Consider the following 15,178-nt stretch of genomic DNA (forward strand, 5'->3'; position numbering starts at 1 on the left):
GGGAAGGATCTTTCTATAGAAGGACTCCAGTTCATCAATGATGAGGAAATGGAAGGGGGAGGAAGAAGTAGGGAGGGAAGGAAAAAGAGAACGAATGGAAGAAAAAGTATGAGGCTAATAGAAGAAAATATAGAAGCCTATCTTTGTGACTTTATTTCTTAAAGGAGAACCTTTAAGTGCTACAGTTAACTGTATTATAATTAGACATTTTTAAACAATAGCCACCATAGACACAGTTAAGATGGAGTCAAATTAGAATAAAATATTTATACTTGCTCTAAGTTAACGAGATACGAATGTTCAGAACATGTAAGAATTCCTGCAAATCTGCCAGAGAAGGGACACCCTAAGGAAAAATGCTTGATAACAACAGGCAATAAACAGAAGGGGAACCTAAAGAATAAGCATATGAAGGTCAATTTCACCAGAATTCAAAGAAATGAAAATTAATTTTTTAAAAGATTTTATTTATTTATTTATGAGAGACAGAGACAGAGAGAGGCAGAGACACAGGCAGAGGGAGAAGCAGGCTCCATGCAGGGAGCCCAACGTGGGACTCGATTCCAGGTCTCCAGGATCAGGCCCTGGGTTGAAGGCAGGCGCTAAACCACTGAGCCACCCGGGGATGCCCAGATATGCAAATTAAAGCAAATTTGTAAACAGTAGAAAGCTGGATAATATCAAGTGCTGGAGACCTATGGGGAAAATGGGAAGTCTTCACGGCCAGTGAGAGCCTAACCCTGTGCAGTCATTTGAGAGAGCAATCAGCCATTCAGTGCTCAAAATTCTGGGTTTTAAACCTCAACGTTTCATATAGCAGCACTGATTTCTGCCTGTGTTCATTGTAACACTGCTTGAGAAAGCAAGGGATTGGTAAGAAATGTAGACAGTGATGGAATATCATACAGGTCAGAAAATAATGAACCAGGGGATCCCTGGGTGGCGCAGCGGTTTGGCGCCTGCCTTTGGCCCGGGCGCGATCCTGGAGACCCGGGATCGAGTCCCACGTCGGGCTCCCGGTGCATGGAGCCTGCTTCTCCCTCTGCCTATGTCTCTGCGCCTCTCTCTCTCTCTGTGACTATCATAAATAAATAAAAATTTAAAAAAAAAAAAAAAGAAAAAAAAGAAAATAATGAACCAGGTTTACATATTACAATGTGGTGTGCTCCCACAAACATCATGTCATGAAAAAAAATAAATATAGTAAGCTTTATAGTCCAATAAAGGTCATGTATATTAAATATAAATACACAATCATTCCATTCTTTTTTCTTAAAAGATTTCGTTTATTTATTTATTTGAGAGAGAGAGCAAGCATGTGCATCGTGCGGAGGGGCAGAGAGAGAAGCAGACTCCCCACTGAGCAGGGAGCCCGAAGCAGGGCTCGATCCCAAGACCCTGAGATCATGACCTGAGCTGAAGGCAGAAGCTTAACCAACTGAGCCACCCAAGGGCCCCTCATTCCACTTTTCAAAGATACGTATAAGCACCTGAACAAGTGTGTTGTGCTGACACATTGCTCAGCTTCAGGGTTACCATTCACAGTTTCCCACGTGAATGGTGCCCTCTGGAGCATGACTGCAGACCACAACGTGAATGGTGCCCCCTGGAGGTGTGCAACATGACAGCCCTGAATATGTAAGATGGCTTGGAAGGTCACAGATTGAATACACTAGTATAATAGCTTATGGTGGAAGGAAGAAGAGAAATGGGGGGTGGGATTGGGGGAGGACGGGAAACATGAAGTAAAATCAGAACAAAAGGGCCCTTGCACAAACAGGGTGGTGATGTGACCTGAATGAAGAAACAGGAATCATTTGCTTCTGTAGTTAGAAGGCAGCAGAGAGATCTTGAGCTGGATAACCAACAACCTTGTAAATTCTGCTAAGAAATACAGATTTTATCCTGAAAGCTATGGGGAACCCTGGAGATGTCTGAAACAGAAAAAAATTTAAGGGAAAGAAGAAGAGGGGCAGAGGCTGGGTCACCAGTCCTTCAAAGCACTCCATGCTTGGGCTACACGTGTTCAATGGAGCGAGTGTGGCCACAGATGCCCTTACTCAAGGAGGCAAGCCTAACTCCATGGACCCCCCCTGCTAATTCTTGCCCAGAGGCCCAATCAGAAACAAATCCTGGTTAAAAATGCTGGGGCGGGGATCCCTAGGTGGCTCAGCAGTTTAGGGCCTACCTTCTGCCCAGGGCGTGATCCTAGAGTCCTGGGAGTCCAGCATTGGGCTCCCTGCATGGAGCCTGCTTCTCCCTCTGCCTGTGTCTCTGCCTCTCTCTGTGTGTCTCTCATGAATAAATAAATAAAATCTTTTTTAAAAAATTTGGAGGGGAGATTTTTTTTCCCACGGCCAAGGACTTCACCTCTGACAGACAGACGCCCAGATATTTACACAGGAATTTCTCCTCCTTTGTCTTTTCCTAAATCTTTTAGGGTGTCTTTTCCACCCACCTAGTGGATGTTCACTGGCTCCATGATTTTGAGAAAGTCACCCACCTTCTTGGTGGAAACACCTGGACAAGACTTGATCATCTCCGAGGCCCTTCCAGCACCAACAATCTAGGACACGTGAGGAATCTCTTCTCCCAACAGGCTGAACCCTTCATGGGTATAATGTGCCTGACATAGGTGCCAAAATGGGCACAGCTTTTAGACTCAAGCCGGGGTTAAAGCTCTGCTTCTGCTACTTATCAGCTAGATGGCCCCCATGTCTTTATCTGTAAAAGTTGGAGGTTACAAAGTTCTGTCTCACAAGACGAATGCAGAGAAAATTGCATGGGATGATACTCAGCACAAGCATCTGGCGCTCGGAAAGCACTCAGCCAGAAGTACTTTCTCCTCGTCCTCCTTTCTTCCTGCTGAGGACAACACAGTTCTCAACCATTTCCACCCTGGAAATTGTACTTTTCATGGCCAAATGTTCCCTAAGGGAACTGTGAAATAACCCCTGAGCTCATCTTAAATTTAAGAATTTAAAGAATTTAAAGATGAGCTCAGGGGTTATTTCACATGCAGCAAAGAAATTCCCGGAAAAATCAAAACTGTTAATGAGAGGCTGTTAGGAAGCAAGTGGGCTTACGTATTTATTTTATTTTGATTTAATGTTGAATAGGAGTGGGCAGGGAGAAGCACAAAATCAAATATATTTTATAACATCACCTTCTAAGAATAACCTTTTCTCGTGGACTCCAGAGGAAAAAAGATAATGAATATTTGCTCTTTATAAATCTGTTTCTCTTACTTGCTGATTCTCCTGATCTGGCTCGTGTGGCGTTTTTGCCTCTCCGGCTCAGACGGATTGTTGGCCAGCTCTGATAGGAGGCGAGATCGCTAGTGCGAAGCAGGTGGTCCAGGAGGACAAGGAAAACAGGAAGGAGAGAAAGCCCCACATCCTCTTAACACTTCTGGTCGGACAACCCACATTCCGTCCTAAGGGTATCTGAAGCCAGTGGTTGCCAGCCCCACATTCCTGGAGCCACAAAGTACTAATTAATTAAGTTTGGTTAACATGTTTTCTTAACAAAATGTACTGTCGAATGAAAGCCAGGGCGTGGGGAAACAGGCCCCATCACCCACGGCAGATTGTTGTTGGAACAAATCCTCTTGGAAAGCGATTTGGTGATTAAGTATCAAGTCCTTAGATGGTCGTCCTCTTTGACTTGGGGAGCCTCTTTCCATCTTACGGGGGAAATGGACACGTGCACATAGGAGCCTGTCACAGTGCTGGGTTGTAACAGTTAAAAAAATATTGAGAACAACCTACTCGTATGAGAACAGTTATATGCACGATGGTGCATGCACCTGACACATGGAGGGAGCCTTTACAAGGTCAAAACCTGAGCATAAAAGCATCCATACAATTTCATTTAAATTCTATTTTTTTTAAAGAAGCAAAATATGAAATCTCCACGATTCAAAAGGTCAGGAAGGAAAATATGCCCAATTTTGGTAGCGATAAGCTTCTGGTGATGGGATTTTGAGGGACTTGTCTTTCTTTTTACTTCTGCTGTTTTGAGGACCCTACTATGTAACCTGTCTCGTTAGCAGATTGTCACCATCATGTTTTATAAGCAAACAGAGATAGCAGATGAAATCTTTCCCGTTTGGGAGATGGTTGAGAACGGGATACTTAAGATCAAAGCCACGATACACTCTACTGACTCCCAACAAGGATGGGGCCTCGTCTTGTCCTCCGCCAGCTTGCTGGTTTCTCCCCAGGATTTCCCCGCTGCTTGGACACCAGGAGAGGGGTCACTGCTCCCAGGGGCTCTGACATCCTCAGTGCTGAGGCTTTCACCTCGATATAGTCATTCTCACTCTTAGTGCCATGATGATTATTTTTTAAGTGAAATGGCAATTTTTTTCAACATCTAGCATCTATTAGGCACTTTCTAGGCACAGGTGCTGTGTTGGTCCCTTTACACCCATATTTCACCTTTCTCAGGCTTGCGAAAGCTCTTAGTAAAAGGAGCTATTGTCTTCTTTCCACTTTGGCGCCCCCCCTTTCCTCCCCCTCCTCCTTTCTCCTACCCACACAGAGAGTGCCTTTTGGGGACATAATTGATTTGGATGAAAGGAGAAATGGGCAGACTGGGCGGCCCTTTGTTATAAACAGAGCCTCCTCGCAGCCTGAAGAGTTGACTGGAAAAGCATCTTCAGGTGGACAGCACAGGAAGGTTCTAGTAAGAGGGTGCCAGAAAATTCCACAGGCCTTCTCCCTGTGATGTGGCTTAATTTGCTTTACAGGCTCCAGGCATATTTGCTGATGTCAGCAGCCCGTCAAAGTTTAAAATAATAATAGTGAAAAGGAAAACAGCTCCTTTCTGCCAGGCAGTCCTGTTCTGCCAACTTCTGTGTTCTCTTTTGAGTTAATAAACGTCTAAAGAACTACCTCTCCTACCACTCTAGGGGACCCCCCCCAAAAAGCACAATAATTTAAAACCACCAGATTGCCAGCATCAACCATTCAGACAAGTAGCATTTGTCACACTCTAATGAGGATTTTACCTCTGCCTCCAAAGGGAAGCTATCATTAGGCTTTGTGTTTACAGATCAAATGATCGTCTAGGGACAGTGGCTTTCTTTCGGTCCTCTCCTCATTTTAATCATGCTCAAGACCAAATGCATAGATGTTTTCTGCATCAGGCGAAACTAAAAAACCGTAATTATGCCAGCTAATGCCTTTTGAAAACACCAATTAAGAAAAGGGTCTTTTCAATCGCATTTTACTTGAAAATCTCAAATATCCCCATGTGTTGTAATAGCATGAGGGTGGGGGGAGGGCTGTCTCCAAAAAGGAGACAGTTCAAATGGTTCGAGGAGGTCAGGTGGGCTAGTCCCCGCTGGCAATAAGCAGACAGAGAATCTCTCCAAGGAAAGAACCTTCTCGATAAAGTAAGACCTTTCAAGCGATCTTCACATGCGGTGTTGAAACTGGAGCCAGCCCCTCCATGGTGAGGCTGATACCAGGCTTCTGCAGCAGGCTGGCACCACACACACACCCCATTGTTAATAACCTCCTCAGGACAGATTAGATCCCACATTCCTCAGAAGTACTGAGCTCCAGAGGGAACACCGCCAACAGGTTCCTTCCACGGGGCAACAGCCAGCTACAACTGATAACTTTTCATTGAAATAACTGGAACAATTACACTGGGTCCCCACCAGGGCTCCATCACCAGCTATTAAGAGAGAGGTGTTGCACTTCTATCTCCTGGCGTGTGCAAAGGCAGGAGCCAGACAAGAGGAATTCAAGTCGTCTTTAAGCTCACTGCTTTATGCTTTTATCTGTGGTTGCGTGCCACAGTTAAGCAAATTGCTCACCCAAGGTGTACTGTTAGATTGTTGTGTTTTATGTTTTCTTTGGGGGGCCTTATCTAGTAAACCTTGACATTGGCGCTTTCCATTTAGGCTTGGACAAGTAACTAATTAATCTCTGAGCAGAGCTACTGCAGTTAGGTTTGGGTTGGGGTAAAATACCTTGAGGTCATGGTTGGTTTTAATCATATAACTCAGTTCAAATGCTGAACACTAACAAAGATCTTTGCTTTCAAGTCTCAGCTCCAACCAGAGGGCTCATTAAATAGCAACTTCAGTTGCACTTCGCTTGAATTCTGCAACTTCCCTTTTCCTTTTCTTGGAGTAACAGTGATTCAGTGGATGAAGCGACAGCATGAATGGAAAGAAAGGACAGCACAGGTCCCTTTGCAGGAGCAAGTCCCAAATGGTCCAGATTAAACTGTAACCAGGAATTATGTCCACCAGGTTTCCCTATCTCAAACGGGTTATGTTCGGCTTTTGTAATAATAAAAGGTTATTTTAGGGAAAGGATTCTATTTGAACACATACTGTATTTGCTAGGAGGAAATGCAGGCTTAGAGACTTTCATACAGTTTGGCCTTTGAAAGAAAATAAAGGATGAACAGTGCGGCAGATAGGTAATTCCCCAACCTGCAGAAATGTAAAGAGCCAGGATTTGGGTGCCTGTGGGTTTTATCAGAGATGTAAGTAAGGCTGAGACCAACACCAGTGTTCCTCTTTGGCTAGTTTTAACACGTTCACAGTCACAATTAACATTCAAGGAATTTCCTTTTCATCCAGGAGTTTCTTTTAAAAGCACTTTATGCCACAAACTAAAGTTCTAGCTGCCATCAGCCCTTCCCATACAGAAGACTGCTGAAATCTTCCTAATACTTTCTCTTTTTTTTTTCCTTTTTTTTTTTTTTTCGAAAATGGGTTCGGACCACGTCAGTTTCCCTGGGGCGTTTGTTTTCCAATACAGGAGGTTCTCACCACCTCCCTCCTTCCTTCCCCTAAGAAAGCTTGGAAGGGAGACCCCGGAGGCTCCCCCTCCTGCACCCCTCCGCACTCACTGGGGAGCCAGGGCAGGTGTCCCCAGCCCTCCCCCCGCCCGGTGGAAGCGATGCTACCTGGCAGGGCTCCGGGCTACCCGCCCCCCCCCAAGGCTGGCTGCAAGTCCCTGAGCTGGCCAGGCTGGGGGGTTTTCCGCGGGGAAGGGAGAAGGGCCGTCCCCGTCTCGCACCCCGCTCCCCTTACACTAGAGATTCGCACACGGGCACCGAGTCCGAGTCCTGGCTGTGCATGGAGCTCAGCCCGGTGTCCGAGTCCTCGTCGTTGCCGGGACAGCTCTTGGCCAGTCCGCGGGCCTGGTCCACCCACCCCTCGGCGCAGCCCGGAGGCCGGGCGTCCCGGGCGGGCCCGCCAGCACCCAGAGCGCCGTCGGGCGCCCCCGTCAGCTCCAGCGTGTGCAAAGTCTGGAGGAGGCCCTGCAGCTCGCGCTCCTTGCTGTCCCACTGCTGCTGGCTGTAATCCAAGTCCGACTTGACGGCCTCCAGGTCCGTGTTGAGCCGGAGCCCGATGTAGAGGCTGGTGCTGAGCTGCGTCCTGACCCGCTCCTGCTCCAGCAGCAGCTCGCCGTCGAGGCCGCCGCCGGGCTCCAGGGGCTCCTCCCGCGCGGCGAGCTCCTCCTGGCGCCTCCGCATCCACCTCTGGTTCAGCTCCTCCTGGATCTCGGCCGAGAGGCGCTCGAGCAACTCCTCCTGCTGGGCCCGCTGCTCCTGCAGCCGCAGCAGGTCGTCGCACCGCCGGGCCAGCTCCTCCAGCGCGGCCGCCTGCGCCTCGCCGTCCGCGGGGGCCGCCGCCGCCGCCTCCTCGCCCCCGGGGCCGGGCCCGTCGACCTCGCCGCCGGCGCCCACCAAGTAAGTGTCCTGCACGTAGTTGACTCCGTGCCGCCGCATGCGGTCCAGGTGCACCTTGGCCTCGTAGCGGTCGATCTCGCGATCCAGCTCGCGGAGCCGCTGCACCTGCTGGCGGATGGTGTGGTCCTGGGAGAGCACCAGATGCACCAGCGTCTCCATGCGCTCCACCGACGCGCTCTCGGCGGCCCGCGGCGGCGACGAGCAGGACGATGCGGTGGACGACGAGGTGGACGAGCGGGGCGACGACGGCTGCTGCTGGCGCCGCCGGTTGAGCTTGGCCAGCTTGCGGAAGGCCTTGCGCACCACCCGCCGCTGCTTCTCCTGCGTCAGGGCCGGGCTGGGCCGCGCCGGGACCCCCCGGGCCGAGCAGGGGCGCTCCCGACTGAGCACGACGCGCGCCTCGGCGCTGCGGGGGCCCGCGTTGGGGAGGGACGCCTCGCTGCGCACCAGCACGAAGCGCACGTTCTCTTGCTCGTCGCCCCAGGCGGCCCAGAGGCGCAAGATGCGCGTCTTGTTAGGCAGGATGCGCTCAAAGCCCCGCCACTTCTCCACGATGCAATAGCACTGCGGGGGCCCGCACAGCAGGCCCTGCGGCAGCGCCTCCTCGTCGTCCTCGTCGTCCTCGTCCAGGAGCTCCCGCAGCTCGTCCCGGCCCGGGGAGTCGCCGGCCGCCCCCCGCCGCCGGCCCCGCCGCTGCCTCCGTCGCCGCCGGCAGCCGTCCTCCAGCAGCACCCGCACCACGTCCGAGCAGGTGGTGCGGCGGGACAGGCCGGACACCAGCTTCTCCTCCTGGCAGATCCACACCGATATCTTCCTCTCCGAAGGATCCATGGCGCCGCCGGGCGCAGGTGGGGCGGCGGGGGCGGCGGCTTCGGAGCCCGGGAGCCTCAGCCCGTCGGCGCCGGCCGCTCCCGCCCGGTGCGCACGGAAGGCGGGCGCCGCCGCGGGCTGCGGCGCTGGGCTCGGCCCGGCCCGGCCCGGACGGCGCGCTCCCCCGGGCCCCGCGCCCGGGATCGGGCTCCGGCCGCTCTGGCTGTGCCCGGGGATCCCGGGGCCTCCAGGTTTTGCTCCTCCCCGCGTGGCTCCTCCCCCGCCCGCCCCCAGCGCCCAGAACTGGCGGCCGGAGCGCGGGAGGCGCGGCGCCCAGACCCGCCCCTCGCAGCCTCGCCGCGCCCCGAGCGCCCGGGCCGCCCCGTCGGTCGCGCCGCCCGCCGCGGGCAGCTCGGCCCCTCCCCCGCTTCCTCCGGCGCGCCGCTGCCTGGCGTGGGCACCACGGAGGACCCCGAGCCCCCGGGGCTGCCGGCCTGCAGCCCGTGCCGGGCGGGGACGGCGCTGCGCTGCCCTCCTTGCGCGGAGAGCTGTGCGCTCCCGGCGCCCCGAGGTCCTTGAAGGCCGCGCCGCCCGGGGACTGCCCCTGGCGCAGAGACGAGGCCGAGACGTGCGGGGTCTCCAGCAGAGACACCCCCACCCCCACCCCCGCCCCCGCCCCGAGCGAGCCCATCGCGTGACCTCCGGCTGGGGGCTGGGAGCCGTAAGCGCCGCCCTCCTCATCAGGAAGCAGTACTTGGTATTTACCGACAAGTGGGCCGACTACCAGGTGTCCAGAGGGAGGGGTCTCCGGGGGCCCCCAGTTCCCCCCGTGGTCTGTGTGTGGCTCCCCATGTGGCCTTGCTTCGCACAGCCCTCGTGGCCCGAGGCGCCTAATGCTGGTGGATTTCAGGGCCTAAACCCCAGTCACAAGCTCTCTTCCACCTTCCACCTCCATAGGAGAGAAAACTAGTCAGGACCGTGACCAGTTCTGGCATATCCAGGATCCAGAAGTGGTCAAGGAAAGGGCCAAGTTTCGTAGCAACAGAGATCCAAGACCACGGTGTAAACGAACTTTTTTCATCCTCACATGATGGTGAGGATTGCCTTTTGTGTGCAGGACTTGCCCTCAGCCTGTCCTCGTAAGCACAGGTCTGAGAAGGTCACTCCCACGCTTCAAGACCTTGGATGGCTGCCATTGCCTCCCAAATAAAGTGCTTTTATTCATTCACTCATTCACTCAGTGAATACTTACTGAGTACCCACTGGCTCCAGATACAGTGCTAGGGATTTGGTGATGACCGTATCGCAGCCTTGGCCAGCAAAGAGCTCACACTCTAGTGAAGAGCCCGCTGAGTAAACGTGCCCAACACAGGGTCTCCTGTGCTCTGAGACGGGAGGTATGAGGTGCTAGGGGAATGTGGGCATAGTATCTACCCAGCTTGGGAAAGCCAAGGAAGACTTCCTGGGGGAGGTGGCATCTTAGGCAAGGCCAAAAGCATCATTTGGGTCAGCCCCAGGAACAACAGGGGGAAGAGGCAGGCAGCATCTCAAGCAGAAGGAGTCATATGTGGAAAGTCAGGAAACTGAGAGCGTGGCAGTTACTGGAGCCCCAAGGAGCTGAAGTGAGAGGAATGTGGAAGAGTGAGGTTGGACGAGTGAGCAGGAGCCGGGTCAGGAAGGGTCTCTAATTCCTCGCATAGATACTTGAACTTCCTCTAAGGGCAACGAGAAGCCATAGAGTGTGGATTCTGAGTTCGGACTGAGTGAAAATCTCAGCCCTGTCACTTACTAGCTTGGGTAACCTTAGGAAAAGTATCGTATCTCTCTGAGCCTCAGTTTCTTCACCTGTGAAATGGTGATAATAAAATACCCACCTAAGAGGACTCTTATAAGGATTGAAATGCTGAGACCCTGGTGGCAAGTCCACGAGGGAAGTTTCTTTGGAGGGTTAGAAGCCAGGGGATGTCTTCGTTTTCTGGTGCGTGGAACACATCACCATAAATAGAGTGGCTTGAAATAACACACACGATGAGAGTTCATAGCCCTGGAAGTCAAAAGTCCAGTATGACACAGCTGGCTTCTCTGCTCAGGGTCTCCTAAGGCTACAGGCAAGGTGTTGGTTGGGTTGCGTTCTCATGTGGAGGCTCTGGGAAGGAATCCATTTGCAAGTCCACTCGGGTTGTTGGTAGAATCCAGTTCCTCGCAGTTGTCGGAGGGAGGTCCCTGTTTCCTTGCTGCCTGTTGGCTGGAGCTCACTCTCCACTCCTGAAAGACTTTCTTAGGTCCTTTCCACATGACCCTCCTTCGTCCTCAAGCCAGCAACAGCATGTCGAAGCCTTCAAAACCTTGACTGTGGATATCTGTGAGTTGCCCTTGACTCATTGGAGAAACTCCCTGCTTTCAAAGGGCTCACTTAATTAGGTGGATTCACCTGGATCATTTCCCTGCTTTAAGGTGGGCTGATCAGTAGCCATAACTATATCTGCAGAATTCCTTGTGCCGTGTCACATAACGTAATCACCAGAGTAACACCAGAGTGATGGAGGTTATGGGGCCCTCTTAGACATCTGCCTACCACCGAACCATAACGTCATCTTCTCATTTTGAAAATTCACCTCTTTGCATTGGAGGTGATGGTGGGAGATGAGAGGCAAGGAAGGCCTTTGGAGAACCTGTCACATGCTTTCAAGGAGGAGGCGGTGGCCTGCACCAAGCATAGGGGCAGTGAGAGGACTGGACAAAATGGAGTGCTGTCCGGGAGGCAGGGCTTGGTCAGATTGAGGTGGATTTCCATCTCCCTGGCACGGTACCAGAGGTCTCTGATAGTCTGGCCCAGCCCACTCCCCCAATTCCTCCCTCACAAGGCCACCCCTTCCTCCTTCCTCCAACACACATGCTTGTTAGAGCTTTGTTATCAGCTGCAGACCCTACTGGATTTGAATCCTCCGCATTTAGTACAATGCATGGTACATTCTAGGTTTACTCAGTATCTGTCAAATAAATAAATGGACGAACCAATGAATGAATGAATCCTACATTCTAGCAAGTCGGACTGAGTTCGGACTGAGTGAAAATCTCAGCCCTGTCACTTACTAGCTTGGGTAACCTTAGGAAAAGTATCGCATCTCTCTGAGCCTCAGTTTCTTCACCTGTGAAATGGTGATAATAAAATACCCACCTAAGAGAACTCTTATAAGGATTTAAATGCTGAGACCCTGGTGGCAAGTCCACGAGGGAAGTGGAATCGCCTTCCAGATCTCCAAATATGGCCATGCAGCTGCTTGCCACACAGCTCCACTCAGGTGGCCCCCAGACACCCCGAACACTTGTGGAAAAAGATCAGCTGAATCCGAACCTTCCTTCCCAAACCTGCTCTGCCTCCTGAGCCTCTGTCTCAGACAATGGTCTACCACTCTCCAAAGGAGATCTGAAACCTGAGGAACACCTTCTATTGCTCACCATTGACCTCCTTTCCTACCATATGTTGAAGTTCTGTGAAGGCACGGATTCTGTTTGCTTTGTTTTCCACACATAGTAGGCACCTGGCAAGTGTTTGTGTAATAGATGGATGGATGGATGGATGAATGAATGAATGAATGAATGAATAATTGTCTTAGATCAGACCCTCCATAATTCTTATCTGCAACCTGCACTTTCTTCATTGGTTTCTTTGTCTCTGGCCTTGTGTTTCTCCCATATCCCCTACTGACAAACGTCTGATGACCACCATTAACCTCTGCAGAACCTCTACACCCCTTGGGACCTGATGTCTGCTTTACCCCCAGTCTGTCCATTGCAGTGCCCCCCCCCTTCAAACCATCCTCTCTGACCCCCTAGCTAATTCCTATCCACTCTCAAAGTTTCAGCTGAATGATCGCCTCCTCCTAAAAGTCAACAACATCTTCTCTAGGAAATAATCCAAGCAAAACTGTGCTTTAGGATGATTAATCCACATCAGTAGGTGGGAACCATTGAAATTATGATACACTTTTGGTAGGAAGAAGACTGGGCTGCAGGGGAGGGTGAAGAGTGGACTTAACATTCAGACTGTGGTCACCTAAACGCCTTCATACACACAGAGAACATACCTCCCAGACATTATGGACATTCTGCTCTTCATCCTCAGGGTTGTACTTTTCACTACAGTAGCCGCAGGACATACGTGGCTACCGAGCACTTGAAATGTGGTTATCTGAATTGAGATGTATATATCTGTCTTGGGTTATGGTCATCTCCAGAGGAAGCCATTGCATACCTTTTCTGGATTGGGAGTTCGACTGTTTCTTTTTGTTTTAGGATGTCCCTCAGAAAAGCTTTTTGCTGCCACACAAGCCAGTTCCAGTTCCCTTAGGCAGCCTAAGAAGCTCATTCTTAAGTCATGCCCTGCAGCTGGATCCCACTGAAAGCACACACTGTTGCTTCCTGGACAGCAGTTCAGCATCCTTGCTCATCTACCAGCCCTAGTGGAAGATGCGTAGATACAGGCAATGGTCTGAGCCAGTAGAATTCACAAGCTTCATAATAGGAGAAAATATACAAAAATATATTTATAATCTAGGGGAGGCATTCATAAGAAAGGATGTTAAAAAAAAGCAAAATTCATAAAAGAAGGGATCACTAAATATGACCACAACAAAATCAAACTTCTGACTCAAAAAATACACAAGGATATCATAAATAATATTGAAAAGTTAAATACTAACTCAGGAGAAAACACAGTATAGATTAGGTGGGGTTTAGGATATATAAAGAGCTCCCAAAATTTAGTTTAAAAAAATCATGCAAAATCATTATACACTATGTAAATGGGTAAAGGATAGATTATAGGTAGACCCCAAGAGAGGAAGAATAAGTGGCCAACAAACATGAAATAATGCCCAACCAGACCAGAAATCAGAAAAATGTAAATTTAAATAAAACAAGATGCTCTTTCTCTGCTGGCAGATCAGCAAAATTTGTCCAAATCAATAATGACACTGTTGGCAAACACCAGGAGATACATCCTCTCATACACGACTGGTGTAAATCCATACATCGACTTTGAGACAATTTGGTAATATCTTATTAAAAATAAAAATATGCAAAAAAAATACGCGTACCCATGTCCCTTCAGTTCCACTTTATAGTATCTACCTTAGAGAAACACACATATGCTCAGGAGGCCCAGGGCTGTGTATACCATTTTTGCTTTAGCAAAACCATGGATACAATTCACGTGTCCACTAATAAGGGATGGGCTGAATGGACTGGGGGACACCCATCGTTTGGAAGGCTTGGCAACAGTCAGAGCCAGTAAAGTAGATTTATACGCACAGGCAAGGACAGATCTCTAGGATGCGTTGCTCTGAGCAAAAGGAAAGTTTCGGAGTGATGTATATCCTGGGATCCCATTTATACTTAAAGACCATATACACAAAACACACACATACATAAAACCACATCGTATGTTTTCCAGGGGTACCGATATCTGTATGTGTGTACGAGGGCCAGGTATCAAAGGGTATTCATTCACCAAACTGAAAGCTGTGGATCTGTCCTGGGAGAATCAGACATTTGCAGAGGAAGAGGATGAAAGAGGAATTTAGCTTCATCGGTCATGATTTTACAAGAATAATTCAGTCACGTATTACCTAATTATACGATTACGGTGTGTGATTTTTAAAAACTGGAAGGGCTCAGGTTGGATCAGCGAGTTCTGGGTCTCTTTTAGACCTTGTCTCCACCTGCCAGTGTCTCCTTGCTGTGGGCACAGCCCTGGAAAAGGTGGCTTCGCTGTTCCCTGTAATCTGAAGGAAGTTATATAGCCCACTCCTTTATCTTAAAGGGTCGTGAAGATTAAGGGTATTTCTGGGGAGCACTTCGGGGGGTTCAGTGGGTTAAGCATCTGCCTTCAGCTCAGGTCATGTACCCAGGGTCCTGGCATCGAGCCCTGTGTTGGGCTCCTGATCAGCTGGGAGTCTGCTTGAGATTCTCTCTCCTTCAGCCCCTCTCCCTGCTCATGCTCATTCTCTCTCTCTCTCTCTCTCTCGCTCTCTCAAATAAATAAATAAAATCTTAAAAAAAAAAATATTAAGTGTACTGCTGGCTGAGGAGGCGTCCAGTCAAGTGCCTGGTTTAGTATATGTGCGGCCGAACTGAGCCCCCAAGTTCTTGGTTTAAAGAATGCGCTTCGGGACGCCTGGGTGGCTCAGCGGTTGAGCATCTGCCTTCGGCCCAGGGTGTGATCCTGGAGACCCGGGATCGAGTCCCACATCGGGCTCCCTGCATGGAGCCTGCTTCTCCCTCTGCCTGTGTCTCTGCCTCTCTCTCTCTGTGTGTCTTTCATGAATAAATAGAATCTTTAAAAAAAAAAAAATAAAGAATGCGCTTCATGCTCATCTTTTTTTTCTCTTCTAGATGAGTTTCTAAGAAGTTCTCCCAGTGGTGGCAGAGCCTTTGCTAAGTGTCCTCAGGTTGGATCTCAGCGGTGGCGTGTCATTTGACTGTGGTTTTTTTTTTTTTTTAATCATTTATCTTCCTTACACCTATGAGAGGTGAGACAAAGCTCCCTCGGCCATGAGAAACTAAGGCCAGGGGGCAGGCATTGGCCCGTTTCCCAGCTCTCAGAGCTCTGTAGGAGCTGGTATTTGGTCTAGAATTTCTA

At 50.2% G+C, this 15,178-nt stretch overlaps 1 protein-coding gene across 1 annotated transcript; it reads right to left on the bottom strand.

Moving 5' to 3' along the window:
• Positions 1-6,961: 6,961 nt before the first annotated feature.
• On the bottom strand, positions 6,962-8,664 carry RASSF10 (Ras association domain family member 10). Its single transcript, XM_077866435.1, has one exon. It carries the CDS (start codon positions 8,554-8,556, stop codon positions 7,060-7,062), a length of 1,497 nt encoding a protein of 498 aa, XP_077722561.1. The 5' UTR covers positions 8,557-8,664; the 3' UTR covers positions 6,962-7,059.
• Positions 8,665-15,178: the final 6,514 nt, after the last annotated feature.

This window comes from Canis aureus, chromosome 23, assembly GCF_053574225.1.
Source record: "Canis aureus isolate CA01 chromosome 23, VMU_Caureus_v.1.0, whole genome shotgun sequence".
Taxonomy (NCBI): domain Eukaryota; kingdom Metazoa; phylum Chordata; class Mammalia; order Carnivora; family Canidae; genus Canis; species Canis aureus.

Bases quoted from the DNA above. Each gene is read 5' to 3' on its own strand.
- RASSF10 (XM_077866435.1), bottom strand. From the start codon at position 8,556: ATGGATCCTTCGGAGAGGAAGATATCGGTGTGGATCTGCCAGGAGGAG.